Source organism: Ambystoma mexicanum, chromosome 6q, assembly GCF_040938575.1.
Source record: "Ambystoma mexicanum isolate Mex_15411 chromosome 6q, UKY_AmexF1_1, whole genome shotgun sequence".
NCBI classification, from domain to species: Eukaryota; Metazoa; Chordata; class Amphibia; order Caudata; family Ambystomatidae; genus Ambystoma; species Ambystoma mexicanum.
The window spans coordinates 160,817,377-160,832,961 of record NC_090937.1 but is presented as its reverse complement, the minus strand read 5'-3'; the positions used below and the strand labels follow the sequence as shown (position 1 = coordinate 160,832,961).

Sequence of the window (15,585 nt, the reverse complement as noted above, 5' to 3'; positions counted from 1 at the left end):
GATGTATTCATTTGTATTGTATTTTAATGATTTTATCTGGCAGGAAAATGTGTATTTATGTTTTTTATGCAATTATGTATTTCTAGATGATGCTGTTTTTATGGAAATACTTTTGCAAATTTCTGAAATAAACTTTTTATGATGATAATGAGTATCCATTGTGAATTCCAAAATCCAAGGTCTCTTGTAACTTGGATCAAGGAGTAGAAACATCCTTGTATAAATCCCTAAACTACGTATTCCACACATCCTCTGACAAAGGATTACATACCACTTCCATATCCGGCGAGGCGTGATTCTGCACCAAGACCCAACACATCCTAGCATCATGCTTTATCAAAGTGTTTAGCATAGACTCACCATCTTATTGAACTAACATATATCTATTTGCTTCATCCAATTTTGATATTTCTGTTTTACCTTTTTAATCAATTCAGCCTGCTTAGTTGATTAACATTTCTGTTCTCATATTACTTTTATGTCATGCCTCATATCTCTTTTCTTATGTTCTACCTTATCATCATACATATGAAGACAACAAGAAAGAGAATGAGAGTGATCTCCATTACAAAGCTCTGACAGTTTCTTAGTAATAAAACTGGGAAATTGTGCAACAGATAACATTGATTGCTTGGTTCCAAATGCGGATGACTGCCAAAAATGTGCCAGCACAACATTAAACCCTTCCAAGACCCTGGGCCGTCAAACAATACAATTGTTCTTCCGATTGGTTTTCAGACTAGTGCATGATAGAGCATTGGAGAATCACATTCAGGAAAGGAACTGACATGCATGGATCACTGGCTGAACTGGCAACAACAGAAAACTGCTCACACCCATGGAAAAATCTTTCAGACAGAAAAATATAGTCGATCCAGGCTACAGCCTTTTCTCTATGCCAGGTCATGTGACTAGGAATGTCACCTTTAACATATCTATTCAATATCCACAAACTGCACACATTGCACAGATTACCCATACTGCAGCCATACTAATTATTATTTTTTGGTATATTCAGAAGTCCAATCCTTATTAGTCACCATACAAACTCCAGACAATTGACGTATCGCATTGCAATCTACTGCTAAACTGATGTTACCATCCAGAGATGTAGTTTTAAACAATTGTAACATACCATTTATAGAAGCAATGAAATCATGAATGTCTAAATGGGTCGGATGCCAGTATATGTTGAGTAGTCATGTATTATCACAATTTGCACTACCAGGCTTAATTCTACCGCCAATATTCCTCTAATTTCCTCTGACACACACTTTGGCCCTCATTACGACCCTGGCGGAAAGTGACAGACCGGACCGCCACAGCGTAAATAGCGTTTCCGCCATTGCACGATGGAGCAAAGTGCGGCCCATTCCGACCCATCGGGCACGAGCACCACGGCATGGCGGAAGTGCAAAGTCCGCGATGGCGGAAATGACCCCAAAACGGCCCAAACCGCCGCCGTACTGCGCCCTAGGTGCAATACCGCCACCCATCTTAGCGGACACCGCAGTGAGCGCCAACCGGAAAGTACGGTGACCGGAAATATACGGAAACGGAAGTAAAAACATGGGCCCGGAACGGGAAACACCCCGCCGTACACCCATAAAACCACAAAATCCACACAACCACTAAAAACACTACCCTGAGACACACCCCAACCCGTCATCCACCCTAGCGAAACCAAGAAAAATGGGAAAAGTAGCGAAGAAAGCGTGCGACCGCAAGCGGCAGGTCCACTTCTCCCGTGAGGAACTCACCGTGCTAACAGAGACCTTCCAGGAGAATGCCGCCGCCGTCTTCTCCACGCAAATGACCAGGACGGCACTTGCGAACAAGAAGGCCATATGGGCTCTGGTGGCACAGCGGGTAAGTGCGGTGGGGACCGCACCCCGCAACCCACAGCAATGCAGAAAGCGATGGGACGACCTGCGGATACGCGTCCGTAGCATACTTTCTGCCAACCGCAACATTGCCACAGCCACCGGGGGAGGATCGGAATCACCCATCAAGTTGACCCCCTGGGAAGAAATCTGTGCCTCCACCATTGGAATGGAGAGTATAGAGGGAGTCGGAGGGATGGAGAAAGGAGTGCAGACATCCGAAGAATCAGGTAGGTGGCCCAAATAAAACAATGCCAAATCCACAATGTCCAATCATGTGAAGTACCATGTGTCCACATAGCGCAACAGCAACACATGGCCAGGAGGACGTCCACACACATTGGCCTGATAGCGCACTTTAAAACACACAATAAATACATAAATAATTAAAAACCCCAAAAACACCCACTACACGTGCAGCAGGCACACCCTAACTGCAGGCTGCCAAACAACTGCACCCTCACTCCACACACAAATGAAACCACCTCCAAGGCCCCGACCCAAATCACCCTCAGGTACCACCCCAATGCATGTGATACAATGCCATTCCAATTCCCACAGACCCATTAATATACCTCGCCCTCCTTTACTCCACCACAGGGTCCGATCCAAACGACGAGCTTCAGGACACCCCTACCAGCACACCTGCAAAGAGGGCCAAGACCAACGGCCAAAGACCCTCCACCTCAGCTGCACGGATCAAGACACGGCAGCAGCACAAATCAAGTGGCAGCACACAGGAGGGGACTCCAACAGGCACCCCAGCAGCCAGCATGCCCACAACAGCAGCACCACAGGTCCCCCCAATGGATGCCACAGAAGGCACTGCCTCTGGTGGCAGCAGCACCATAGGTGACACCCCATTGATGGCAGCATGCTCCGACACAGAAGACGGGGATGTCGAAGTCACATCCATCCATGACCTGTCCCAATCCCCCTGTCTGTCCCATCCCGTACAACATGAGGATACCACGCAGGAGCACCCACAAGACGACGACTGGCCATCCCCCACAAGCCCTGTGGCAGGGCAACATGAGGCGAACAGCCACTCTGTGACACCACCGCAAATGGCCATGGCCCAGCAGAGGCAACAGTCCCTCGACCAGTTAATCGTGCAACAGCAGCAACTGGCCACGCTCCTCAAGGACCATGCCGATGAATGTGGGGGCACTAAGGCAGACATAGAAACATCAACTGAGACACTTAGGGCACAAATGGAGAGAAGTACAGAGAGCCTGAGAGTCCAAATGGAGAGAAGCACCGAGAGCCTGAGGGGGGAACTGCATGCGACGTCCAAAGACGTATGTGCCGAACTTGCCGCAGTGCGCCGTGTGCTCACTGAGCTCTCACAAACCCTTAGGGACATGCATGGACGTGAGCAGGCAGAGACATCATCCGTTGCAAGTTCCGTCCAGGGCAGCCCCCAACGTAGATCTGGGAGGAACCTGCGCTCCACAGGCAGGGGTGCCCCTGATACCCGCAGAGGGGGCTTGCAATAGCGACTGCCCACTGACAATGAGCATCTTTGGACACTGGTGTTCGGGGGGGAGGTAGGAGGGTGGAGGGGGTGTGTTGGGCTCACTTGGGTGGCGGGTCGATAGGGTGTTCAACATGATATCACATATGCCATAAACAATGCACGATCAACCAATGAGATGTGTGGACAATGATCTTTGTGTACTAGGCCATCATAGGCGTACAGTCCATATTGTGCATGTACCAGACACACACAGTGCCACGAGTACCGTGTCCATGTATCAGCCACCAGGCGTGAGTGCTAGAAGCATGCATCAATGAGATGCTGACGAATGTCACGGCCCTCCTGTGCCTCGCGGACTCCTTGAGGTGCTGCCACATCCCCACCCTCATCATGACCATCCTCAGGTGCTTGCAGTTCTGCGTCAGGGGGCATGGGCACATTTCTACGTACGCACATGTTGTGTAGCATGACACATGCCATCACCATCTTTGCAACCTTCTCATGGCGGTACAGGAGTGCCCCGCCAGACCTGCTGAGGCAGCGGAAACGAGTCTTCAGTAGGCCGAATGCCTGTTCTATGACTACACGGGTACGTGGGTGGGCATGGTTGTAGTCCTCCTCATGCTGGTCCCGTGGGTTCCGGACTGGTGTGAGGAGCCATCTCTTCAGTGGATATCCAGCATCACCTGTATGTGGACGATAAACGTATAATGTGGAATGCCATTGCTACGTACGCACACACACCCCCCCCCTTCCTGCCAGGTCATTGCCGAATCACATACCCCACATCATCATGCATGAAATGAGACTCACCGAGTAGCCAGGATCTGTTCCCTGCGTGTCGCTCCATGTAGCGTGGTATTGTAGAGTTCCTCAGGACCATAGAATCATGGGTTGATCCAGGGAATCGGGCACAACAATGTGTAATGATCCTGTTGGAGTCACACACCATTTGTACATTCAGAGAATGAAATTGTTTTCGGTTGCGGTACTGGGCCTCCATGGCATGTGGGACGACCAATTCCACATGGGTGCAGTCGATGGCACCAATGCAACCCGGTATGCCGGCAAGTGCATGGAATCCCACTTTTGTGTTGGTAATTTCCTGCTCCGAGCGTGGTAGAGAGATGTAGTCGTCTGCGTGCTGCAGGAGGGCATCGAGCACTTGCAATAGTGTCCGTGAGAACAGTGGCTGAGAAATGCCATGCAACTGTCCGACTGTGTGCTGGTAGGTGCCTGTGGCCAGGAAGTGGAGTACAGACACCACCTTCAGTAGGGGTGGGATGGCGGTTGGGCTATCTATCATGCTGACAAGGTCAGCCTGTGTCATGTCCACGATGGCGGCTATGGTGTCCCGGTCCAAACGGTAGAGGGTGTGGATCTGCTCATCAGTGAGGTTGAACGGATGTGCTCGGAGGCGTGGGATTGCGGGCTGCCTGCGTGGTGGTAGTGGCTGTGCTGGCGGCCCTTGCTGGCCCTGCCTTGCCCTCCTCCTCCTCCTGCGTCTCCTCCGTGCGGCCGGTTGTAGTTGGTGTTCGTCTTCTTCTTGGAGTTGGAGTACTTGCAGTGCTATCAGGTCCCCCAGGGCCAACATCGCGAGTCCTGCCGGTAGCATTTCGGAGTGGGTGTGGTTGTGGGAGGAGACTGGGTGTGCAATTTATGTGTTTTCAGGCTGTATGGCCTCCACCTGTGGTGATTCATTCCACCTGTGCAAGCTGCTCTCCCCTTTGGCCGAGCACGTCCCGCACACAACGCTGCACTTCGACGCATGGCATCTTGCAATTGCAATCATGTATTTGTACCCGATGGCCGTGTAACATTGGTTGATATGTTCATTCGGCTATGGTCCCATTGTTTCACATGCAATCTTTGCAGTCGCGAACAGACTTGTGAGGGGTCAGTGGAACGTAGTACTCGAGTAACGGTGGGCCCTCATGCATCACTGTACCGAGTTGCAACGACGGGCGGGGCGTCCCATTTGTGAGTGAAGGCAGTTGCCATTTTCACACACAGCCGCTCTAGATGGATTAATTTGTGATTTCAAGCGGCCACAGATGCCTTTTCGACGTGATGTTGCAAATGAGGAATTCGAAGGGCGGCGCTTTCGGTTATCAGCTAGCGGCGAGGAGATGCCCACAGGTCTGACTGCAAATATAACGTTCTATTGTTCAATGTCCTTGAGACAGGGGCCATGGCGAGGATGCAATGATTGATATGAATAGTTTGGGATGCGCAATAGCGACGTGGACGATGAGGCCGGACGTTCCCAAATACATGTTACTTCACTACACTGGAATTACGGGCTGGGGCACAGTGGATTTTGCAGGCTGCATAACGCACAGACTCAATGGATATTTCTAATGTTATGTGAGTAAATATTCAGGCGTTTTTATCCCGGGATGAGGGAATGATGAATGGATGCATGGACAGATGATTTGATACAGAGTTTGCCATGTACAGGGCTTCTTGGGATCTGTCCGCCTCCCCTGCGCTATGTGATGTAGGGCTGCCATAGTGGGACCATCGTCTATCTGGCCTTGTTGAGCCCTCCCTGTCTTGACGCGCCCTCAGACACTTGTGTCCATGCACGTTACCAATCCCATCTGATGGATTGTGTTTTCACAGACGCATGCACAGGTACACTCGTGTGTGATGGTGTTTCCACCTCGATATAGATAGTTATGAGTCGCAAGTGGTTTTGGGGTGGTGATGATCCTTTGGAGTGGGCTAGCATGCATATGGCTGTGGATTTAGTGTGATCATTGAAGTGAGTTGTTCGAATGTAGTTCTGATGGCCATTCTGTTCTTTTTCTTTTCTTTTGGTTGACAGGTATCTCCTCCCCTTTTGCCACTGCCATCTGTATGCCACTCCTGCAGATGGCTTTTACTCCCGACACCTGCTGCTTCGTGTTAATCAGTGGAGCAGCATTACGATCTTATGGGACGATCGCCAATGGGCCACATGCCCTTACGCAGTACTAGTGGCTCGGAGCAACATTTCGGCCTTTCAGCTGGACTAGTGCCTCCCCATTGGGACGGCCCTGCGGTACTGTGCGCTTCCATGTTGCCTTTTCGTACGTGAATGTGGCTCTGTGTACCATGAAGGAACAGGGCGTCACACAAGAAGTAGCTGGTCATTTCTTGCGGATGCAGCCCACAATGGTGAAATGTGTTTTGGAGTTCATGGCCTAATGGCTGTATGGCCTTGGTGATTTTGTTGTGCATTAAATTTCTATTCTGATATGGGCCGTGTAGCGTTCTTCTTTGCAAGTGATGTGGCATGTTCCTATTTGGGGAGCGATGTATTGTGAGGAGATCTGCATTGGGTTCCAGCTTCGGAGTATAGTTGCGTGGTACTGTGCTGGGCGCGTTTGCCTACGAAGCCCAGTGAGGTCAGGGATGAGGGCTGCCAATATGACTGTTTGAATGATGTCATGCTCAGGGGCGGGGGATTAGGTTTTGTGTAACAGATGCCGGTCAGCCAGGTGGACTGGTGGAATGATGTGATTTTCGGAATGTTGCTGGTCACAGGTGCCTGTGTTTGCGTGCGTTTCTTGGTGGGGGACTGTGGTCATGTCCATTGGAATGGCTTCTGTATTCGTGCCATCTGTGCCCTGCAGCTCCCATTGGGCCCTCTTGAGATTCATTTGTTCGTTGGCATGCATGGGTGTCTTGTACATTTCACTGGTTGCATTGTGACTTCATTGCACCTACGGGGAGTTGTACTATGTGGGCAGGGAGCGGTGTACAGGCACTCAGTTGGGCCGTTTACGGTTGATTCGCGATGCCGTACTTCTCGCCATGGCGGAATGGTACTTTCCGCCGTGCTTGATGGCGTTAGGTACATGTCCGCTAGGGTCGGAATTCGCGTACCCTTGCGCCATGGTGGTTTTTGCGGTTTGGCATGGCGCGCACGCGCGTACTTGGTGCAGTTAGCGTTGGCGTTCACTACGGTGTCGCTAATGGCATCGTACTTTGCGGTGACGGGTCATAGTCGCACCGAGCGCTATTCGATGGCGGTATTGCATTTCCGCCATCGTTTTTCGATTTCCGCAAGGGTCGTAATGAGGCCCTTTCCCTCTAATCCCAATGCATTGCCAATGGCTATGAATAACCCTGCAGATGGTCTACCACTTGCATGTTTTCAGATGATTATTGAAAGCTTTGATGCCCATCCCAAAAACACTTTTTATTGCACAGGTTTCTTGTGAACACACCATGGAGTACCGGCTTAATGTCTTAACCTAAACTTCATTATACGTGAGTTTGTTGAACCCCCTCACATTCCAAGACACCTTAGAAAATATACAAGTGCTATCCTCACTAGATGAACTTCTCTCTACCTGACTCTCTTGTGATTTGTTTTGAGCAATGTTTATGCATAGCTTTTAGTTCTGACAGCATTGTATGTAGCCAGAACCAATCTTCTCTAGCATCTGAAATCTGTTTGTTAGGTTCAGTAAACCTCACTGTCCTAGGTGCATTGCCCGTTGTGTTTGACTCTTTAATTCTATCTTTGGGGAGTTCGAATGGTCCCTCCCCTCTGTGTAATCAAAGGTTTCAATTTTCTTTAAGCAACCCCTTTTGGAAAATGTGTACTGGAGTGTAAATCATAAACCGTAGCTCATAGCGATTCTACCTCCGCTAAAAGTAATGCAAGGATCACCTTGGAGGGGATCTTTAGAGCTTCCCTGTCTGTTCTATAATCATCAAAAAACTCCATGAGTCTGATATCCTTTGCTGAGAACAAACGCAAATAGGGAATTTCATGAAAAAGGGCCAATTCATTAGAGCAGTTTAATAATATACCAGAATTCCAGGATGATCCCATCACAAATTCTAGCATAAGGCACGAAGATACTTACCCTGCCACTTTGTGTCCCATTTATTCCCCCATACTCACTCACCTGCCCTGTCCAGGGCTTGGAGCCATCCTTCATTAGTGCTCCTTCATTATTTCCTCATATACAATCAGCAAAGGGTAACAGGCCCGTCTTTTTGTCAATAGTTTCAACATGTTGACAGACACTGGAGTTACATGATATTAAAACAGTTTTTTAGACTTAGGGATCCCGTTTGATGTTCCACAGTAGGGCCAGAAGAGAATAATGTATGATAAGGGGAGGGCATTTTTCCCAATGCTGCAGTCAGATGGTTCCTTGACAGATTGTTTAGAAATTCCATGTTTGGATGATTGGGGGATGTACTCATGTTTATTTGTATAGCCACTTCCTTTCCTGTGAAGGCCTTACATGTAGGACCTCCAACCCCATTCCCTTTGCCTTCATGGTCTCCTGGGGAATGTGAGGTTGTTTTCCAAATGTTCCAATTTAAGATTAATTTCACTTAAAACCAATATGTGTGCACGAACGTCATCATGAATATTATCATAGAGCTGAACAAATCAGCTCACAACAGAGTTGAGTGAGGATATACTAGGAGAAGTTAGCCTGATCCTTTCATCCACTTCTATCAAGCTGTTGTGTCATTTACCAGAGAGAAAGAGTTTCTATTGTCAAGAGAAATCAGCTCAGTTCACATCGTGGGAGAGCATAGCAGCGACTACCAATATCATCCTGAGGCGCCACAGCTACAGGAGCCATTTCTGAGGAGCCCATTTCCTCAGCTGCCACAGGTATGCTCTGATCGCTGATACTAGATCGATCCACAGTAGTCAGAAAGGAGCTAGGAATTAAATACCTGATTTCTGTACATGTACCATACGGTGGAAAAAAAGTCAGTCATTTTATAGCCTGCAATTGGGTGGTCAGCTTATCAGGTTCTAGGTGCTTAAGCTTTTACAGTCATTTTCTTTGAACTTCCTCCAAATTGGCTGACATCAATGAGGCAGGATCTTGCAAGTGTGTTAACATTTCTGAAGCCAATTCCTCCTCCGTACACTCCCTGCATAGCTCTTTAAAAGTGGGGGGCTCCTTCCATAGGACAACCAGGGTGTGTGCATTAGGTTGTGCATCACGTTTGTTTGGGAAAAACCCTACACCCCAGGCCAGCACTGAATGGCTGAGCAATAAATATATTCCTTTCCCACTCATTTTGAAAGATGAATTAAGAAGTCACTGTACCAAGCAGAAATCAACAAGTGCGCCCCCCAGCTGCAAACTATAACTCAGCGTGTGTTATGTTTTTAGAGTTCACAGAGACAGAAAACAAAACTAGTCATTGCAGCAGGAATAGTCCGTTGTGCAAATGATATCACAAATAGCACTTACTTCTATGATTTATTACGTTTGGAGCCCTGACTCCCCAGTCACTACACCCTACCAAAGACCACTAGTGCCTGCACTTACGTACACACTCTGCTCTATTCAGGGCTTATGGAGAAACACTCCTCCACTTACTCTCAGTCGTAGATGGAACAACAGAGAGGAAAAAAAGACCACATTCTTCAGCTTCTTGCATGAAATGCACAGTAACACCACAAAGACCACACTTACCCGCACTTCCGTGCATGCTCCTATATTTGTAGGTACCTGGTGACTTTTAAAAGCAGGTAAACCCAGATTGTAAGAAGGGACATTTTACTAACCACATTAAAATTGTAAATTTATTTGCACATAACATTTGGGGATCCAGTTTACCCAGAGATAGATCTTCAGTTTCATCATAAATATCTGCTGAAGGTACATTACCAATTTTAACATTAAAGTCTCCCCCTATTATCAAGAGAGTATTTGGCTTCATTTGTCTAGCACATTTTCCATCAGAAACGTTTTAAAAGAAGCAAGACTAGTAGATTGTGGAAGTTTTTGGGGACTGTTTTACGATCACCAAACTTTCCCCAGAACTAAAACCGTGAATTAACATCTGAAAAAATGTGCTGTATTTAGCAGTAAAACTCAGCAGAGCCTTAATAAAAAAGGTCTGTCCTCCAAAATAGTGAACTCTATTTTTTTTGGAAACATAGTAGCCTAAGTCGAGCACCCATCTAGTATCAGATCTTCTGGAGCCCATGTTTCTTGAAGCAAGATCAAATCATGCTTCTTTAAGAAAGACAGTACATCTCCATCTAAAAACTTAGAACATGCACCTGCGATATCCAAAATAGCAGGGACGTGAATGAAGATGTCTATCCCCCTTGGATGAGCCTGCTTTCTGCCTCAAAGCAGATGGAGGGTTGGCCAGCACAAGAGACAGTGGCTTAGTTAGTCACTCAACCACATCTGAAGTGGAAAGGATTTATGAGTGGAAAGGATTTAAAATCTGTTATCCATATTCACCGGTCCACCACTCCCAGTTAATAACACCTGACTCTGGATTTGTTTTTGCATGTAGCAGCTCAGTCTGACGAAGTTGGAAGAAGCCTCCCCTGTACAGGCTTCAATGGCAAACCTGATGGTGGGAATTGGTAGTGGATTCTTTAAGATGTTTTTTGGGGGGAAGAGGTTTGAATGGAGTGGTACCAGTCTTCTCTTGTTATCCAGGTTACTTTTTTGTTGACATTTGGCCAGTTTTGAGTTGGTTAAGTATGGTGTCAAATTAACAATCTGTGGGGTATATTTACCAGCCCTAACATAAATTCCCTTCATCACAAACCCACATTTTAACATTTCAACATAAACGGCTGTGTTTTGTTTTCCTGGCACATGTGTGACGAGCTTTGAACACTGTCACCTCAGAGAATGGCTGCATTTATTTTGCTTCAAATCAAGTACAAGAAAAATGACCTGCATTCAAAACAGCATTGCAATTTGTCCTTTCATTTTAAAAATCACAAAGTTGTGTTCCATTAAACACAGCCCTCGTGTGTATTTCATCTGATTGCCTTGAAGTAAAGCAACACCTTCCAGAACAGCATTATTTTCACTGAGAAAGTACACGCAGGTAAAGACTACTGTTTTAGTCAACACAGCTATGGTGTCCTTTTGAAATAGACCAGTGCACTCAAATTACTGCAAAGGGAAGCAATAGTGCAGCTCTCTCTCTTGTCCCATGTCAATTTCAAAGAAATGCTTGGCAGTATATATCACTGTGTCCAGAAACCCACCGTATCTGTAAAAGCCCCCCATAAGGTTAATGAACAAGAAACTGTGTGCAGCAGAAACCACATTTGTAAACTTGACATAAAAGAAAAATGAACCCATGTGTAAAACCATGCTTTTACAAATCAGGAGAATGCTGTTTAAAGGTGAAATACAATTACAGACTGTGCGCACACATAAATGGGATTAAATATGTGGGGATGGGGATCTGGCTATAAAATGTGTATGATATTTATTCCCAAAAAGATGTGCTTTTTGTTAAAAGATAAAAAAGAAAAACTTTGAAACCAGCAGAACAGGTTTGGCCCAGGCACTTACTTCAAAGGTGCCCTGTCTCCCATGGGAAAAGAATTACCTCCACAAGTGAACCAGTCCCCATGGGCATATGAAAAGCCCAAAGTGCAGATGTTCTCAGCCTCGTCCGACTGGCCGGGATCCCTACAGAAAGGAACAAAGGACCCAAGGGAACTAGCATTTTCCCCAAGAGGTGTGATTTCCTTTGACACCCCTCCCCAGTCCCAACTGCATGGCTTCAAAGGGCATCATGGAAACCCTTTGGTCAGACTGACCCAGGGGAAGACAATTTGATTGTGAGGGTTTGAAAGACCGCCCACACATGTGACTAATCAGGCCCATTGACTTTAAAGAACTTTTTATATTAAGACATCTCCCCCAATGCCCTGAATAAGCAGTGATGTTATATTATGCCAGCATTTTATGTGAGTTATGGACAAACCCAAAGAGACTAAGCACATGTTCCTAGCACTTGGGGAATGCATTTCGGGTTAAAGTATACATGATACAGACATAAAACTTGGTGAAAGTATGCACAGTAGTAGTGGGCATATGTATAGCCATTTGCAGAATTTTAATTATTATGTTTCTCCTAAAAATGGTAAAAATGTGCCCAAAAGCAATGCTACCTCGCACAGAGTTGGCGACCGGACTCTCCAATTTCCTGTGAAATATGGAATCTCTATATCTGTTTCTTATGATGGTGACTAGTATAGATTTGAAGTTTTGCTCCATAACTTATTTTTGTAAAAAGTAACTTTGGGGAAACAAAGAAAGCCATAATTGCACACACATGAAATGATGTAATTTTCCCTGAACCAATATTCCGGAGGGAGGAGGGAACACAAGTAGCCTGGCCTATCCCAGTAGAGGGGTAAATCCAGATTACTTCCCCCCAGATTGAAAAATTCTATGATGTCATTCTGGCTATATAAGCAGGACACAGGGAGGCACAAGGGTTATTCAAGAATTCAAAAACTCAAAAACCAGATCCAGGGGCAGCTGATTCCATCCAGGCAGGACCATCCAGATCCAGGCAGAACCACCCATCCAGATATAGGCATACCTAATAATCCAGGGAGAAAGGAGGAAATGCATCTGATCCCATCAAGGAGAGCCCAGTGACCACACCTTGCCCAGCTGATCCCATTCAGGAGACCCCAGCTGTCCTGTGACCAGATCTCTTGGCCCGCTGTTCCTGTGACCAGATTCCTTGGCCCCTCTGTCCAGAGACCTTGTTGGCTGTCTGAATTCCCAAAACTCAAGGTTTTCTTGTAAGCAGCATATCACCCAGTACCCAAAAACTGCAAATACCACTCTTTTACCCTTATATCCTATTCAAAGCATATTAATATCCCATCCAAAATCCCAAATTACCAGTATCATCTGTTAACCTTTCCTTAGAAGATTCTGTGTTTGTCCATATCTGTTAGCGTATTCTTTTCATAATTATTTCAGTTATCTGTGTAAGTCCTTAGTACCATTTTGAAATAAATGAATGAATTCCGCCATAAGGAGGTATGTAGTGCAAGCTAGTTAAAATTTGAAATTAACCTGCTTGCGTGTAGCAGCTTTCCTTAATAATATAGTCATTAAAATATAGCCTCAGTAGAACCTGTCATTGTGAGACCAAAACCGAATTTGACCATGTATTGTGCTTTTCCCTAAATTCCGATTTGCGCTTTTACCATAAAAAACCCAAACATAATCCCATTAAGAATATTCTCTTTCCCTCAGAATTTTTGTCTGGTATGTGCCTTTGTTTTTATCCAAAAACCAATTTCCGATTTTGACAGCTAAGACCCTTTTCCGAGCTGATTGTCAGTTTAAAGCCAGTGTAAAATAAGAGTTGCAATTCTGCTGCGTGTGTTTTCTTCTGAATTGTTTTCTTCCCAAAATCAATGTTCTTACCTGCGTCACGTTGCTTTGGTGCCCTGTTCAGTAGTCTGTAAGCTTCCTTGTCTCTTAAGTGCAGCCACACAAATTTCCGTCATATCTATCCTACCACAACTATAAACTGAGATACAAGTAACAAGTAAAATCTGAGTATGCCATTTTGCTCCTTTTGAAGGTTTTAATGTTCTTCTTTAGCCTCCTATTTGGGGTGGTGGGCTGAAGTTTCAAGCTGATTTTTCCCTCTTCTTTCTGACTCCTTGCCACGTCTTTCCATCCACAAAGAATTTAGTCAGCAGGTGTTTGGGGAAAGTGTTGCAGGAGGAGTGCTTAACATGTGTGCTATCTGTAATATGAAGAAAAGGAATTGTGTTTCTGTTTCTTTTAAAGGTTATGCATCTTATGTTAGGAGTGTGAAGTAATGGTATTGGGGAATTTGTGCATGTACACTGCCACACTGTGGTGGCTGCTGCCCTAATTTTGATTTGCTTGATTTTCTTTGAGTTCTACAAATTAATACATATTTCATTGTTACACACAAGCCTGGTTCATAGCCCACTGTGACACAGGGTATTTGTTAAGGTGGGTGTGAGACAGGTTGGGTGCCTGCTCAAACCAAGAACCCAGGGTTCAAATAAAAATAAAGCGTTTTTATTGTGTGCCACATTGATTGTAAGTGGAAAGAGTCCCTGGCTGGAGTGTTCTGTGCACTAAAACTGTTACAGTTCAAAAAGGTATTAACTATGCAGTTCCCCTTGAACGATGTGGGAATCCTGCCCACCCAGCCAACCCTTCTAGCAATGAATATTCCTCATAGGCCTTTAGCTGGACCTGTGGGATTTGTGTGCACCCAATGAGCAGCCTTGTTTATCAGAGAACAAGTCAATTATTTACTACCATGGGAAAGGGTAGAGACATCCATGATTATTCCAACTAAGGGGGTCACAACTGGAGGAAGATTTACTGAATCCATACCATCTTGAGCAATTTTATTTTATAGCATTTCTCTAGATAGAGTCATATTGATCAAAGCTTGGTTGTGTTGGATTTTCGGGCAGACATCTGCCTTTTTACGCGAAGCGCTTGCCTTCCCATCTTGATACCATGCTCGGGTTCAGCATTAATCACACACCTAGGTAAAAGAGTAGTTTTTGGAAAAAACGGATTCTAGGGGAGAGGCAGGGATTTTGTTACTCATATCTATGAGCTCTTATCATGTCATCCATTATTACCAAAGGATTCAAAATAGTTTGTTTGAATATTGCTAAAGAGTCCATAATAGGCTGCAGTATTTCTTCCAAGAGCTCTGCCATGGATTTGAATTGTTTTTTTCCAAGCTTATTACTAGGTCTTTATGTGCCTGTTCTTTACCTGGTACTGTAGCAAGGGTAGTTAGTAATCGGAAGAGATCAACATTTAGGCTATCCATTTTCAAGGCTTGTGGATTCTGCTTGCTGGTTTCATGCACCCTAGAGACATTTGTGGAATTGGGAACACTGATATTTACAATGTTCTCTATCTGATCAGAGCCAAAAATGTCCAATATCTGCTTTAAGTTTTGCTTGTGAATAGAAGGGCCTCCTTTGGGCTCAATTGTTATCAGGGAAGCATTATGTTGGTTTAGTGCTTCTGAAGCTCGTTCTGCTACAAGAATTTGCTCCTCTATTTTACCACCCATTTCTTTCAGGTATGAGTCCAAAAGTGATTGGGATCTATCCCCTGAGACCTTCATGCATTTTTCCGCTAGACACCCTGCTTGAACTTATTTTGCTATATGTTTCCCCATCCCTTCTGCACCCTTCTATGCCAAGGAAGTAACACTGCAAATGAAAATAATCTTGGGATGATAATGCACCGGCCCCCACCCCACAACCTCTCAATTAATTATGACAGAAAAGGTAATAAAGCACGCTTGATCAAAGAACCTGATTGATGATGTAGTCCTTGTAAACACTGTTACAACTAAAGTGCAAGATGCAAGAGCGGAAGTGCAAATATGTATAGTTCTTAAAAAAATATTATACCAATGATTTGC

The 15,585-nt window shown here is 45.6% G+C and overlaps 1 protein-coding gene across 1 annotated transcript in view; it reads left to right on the top strand.

Annotated features, from left to right (window-relative positions):
• The first annotated feature begins 1,425 nt into the window (after nucleotides 1–1,425).
• The window catches only part of LOC138515183 (uncharacterized), a 96,172-nt gene continuing 82,012 nt past the window's right edge, over nucleotides 1,426–15,585 (top strand). Inside the window, exon 1 of the mRNA XM_069630159.1 lies at nucleotides 1,426–1,530. Within this exon, the coding sequence (XP_069486260.1) occupies nucleotides 1,426–1,530 (105 nt within the window). The remainder of the gene's footprint in view (nucleotides 1,531–15,585) is intronic.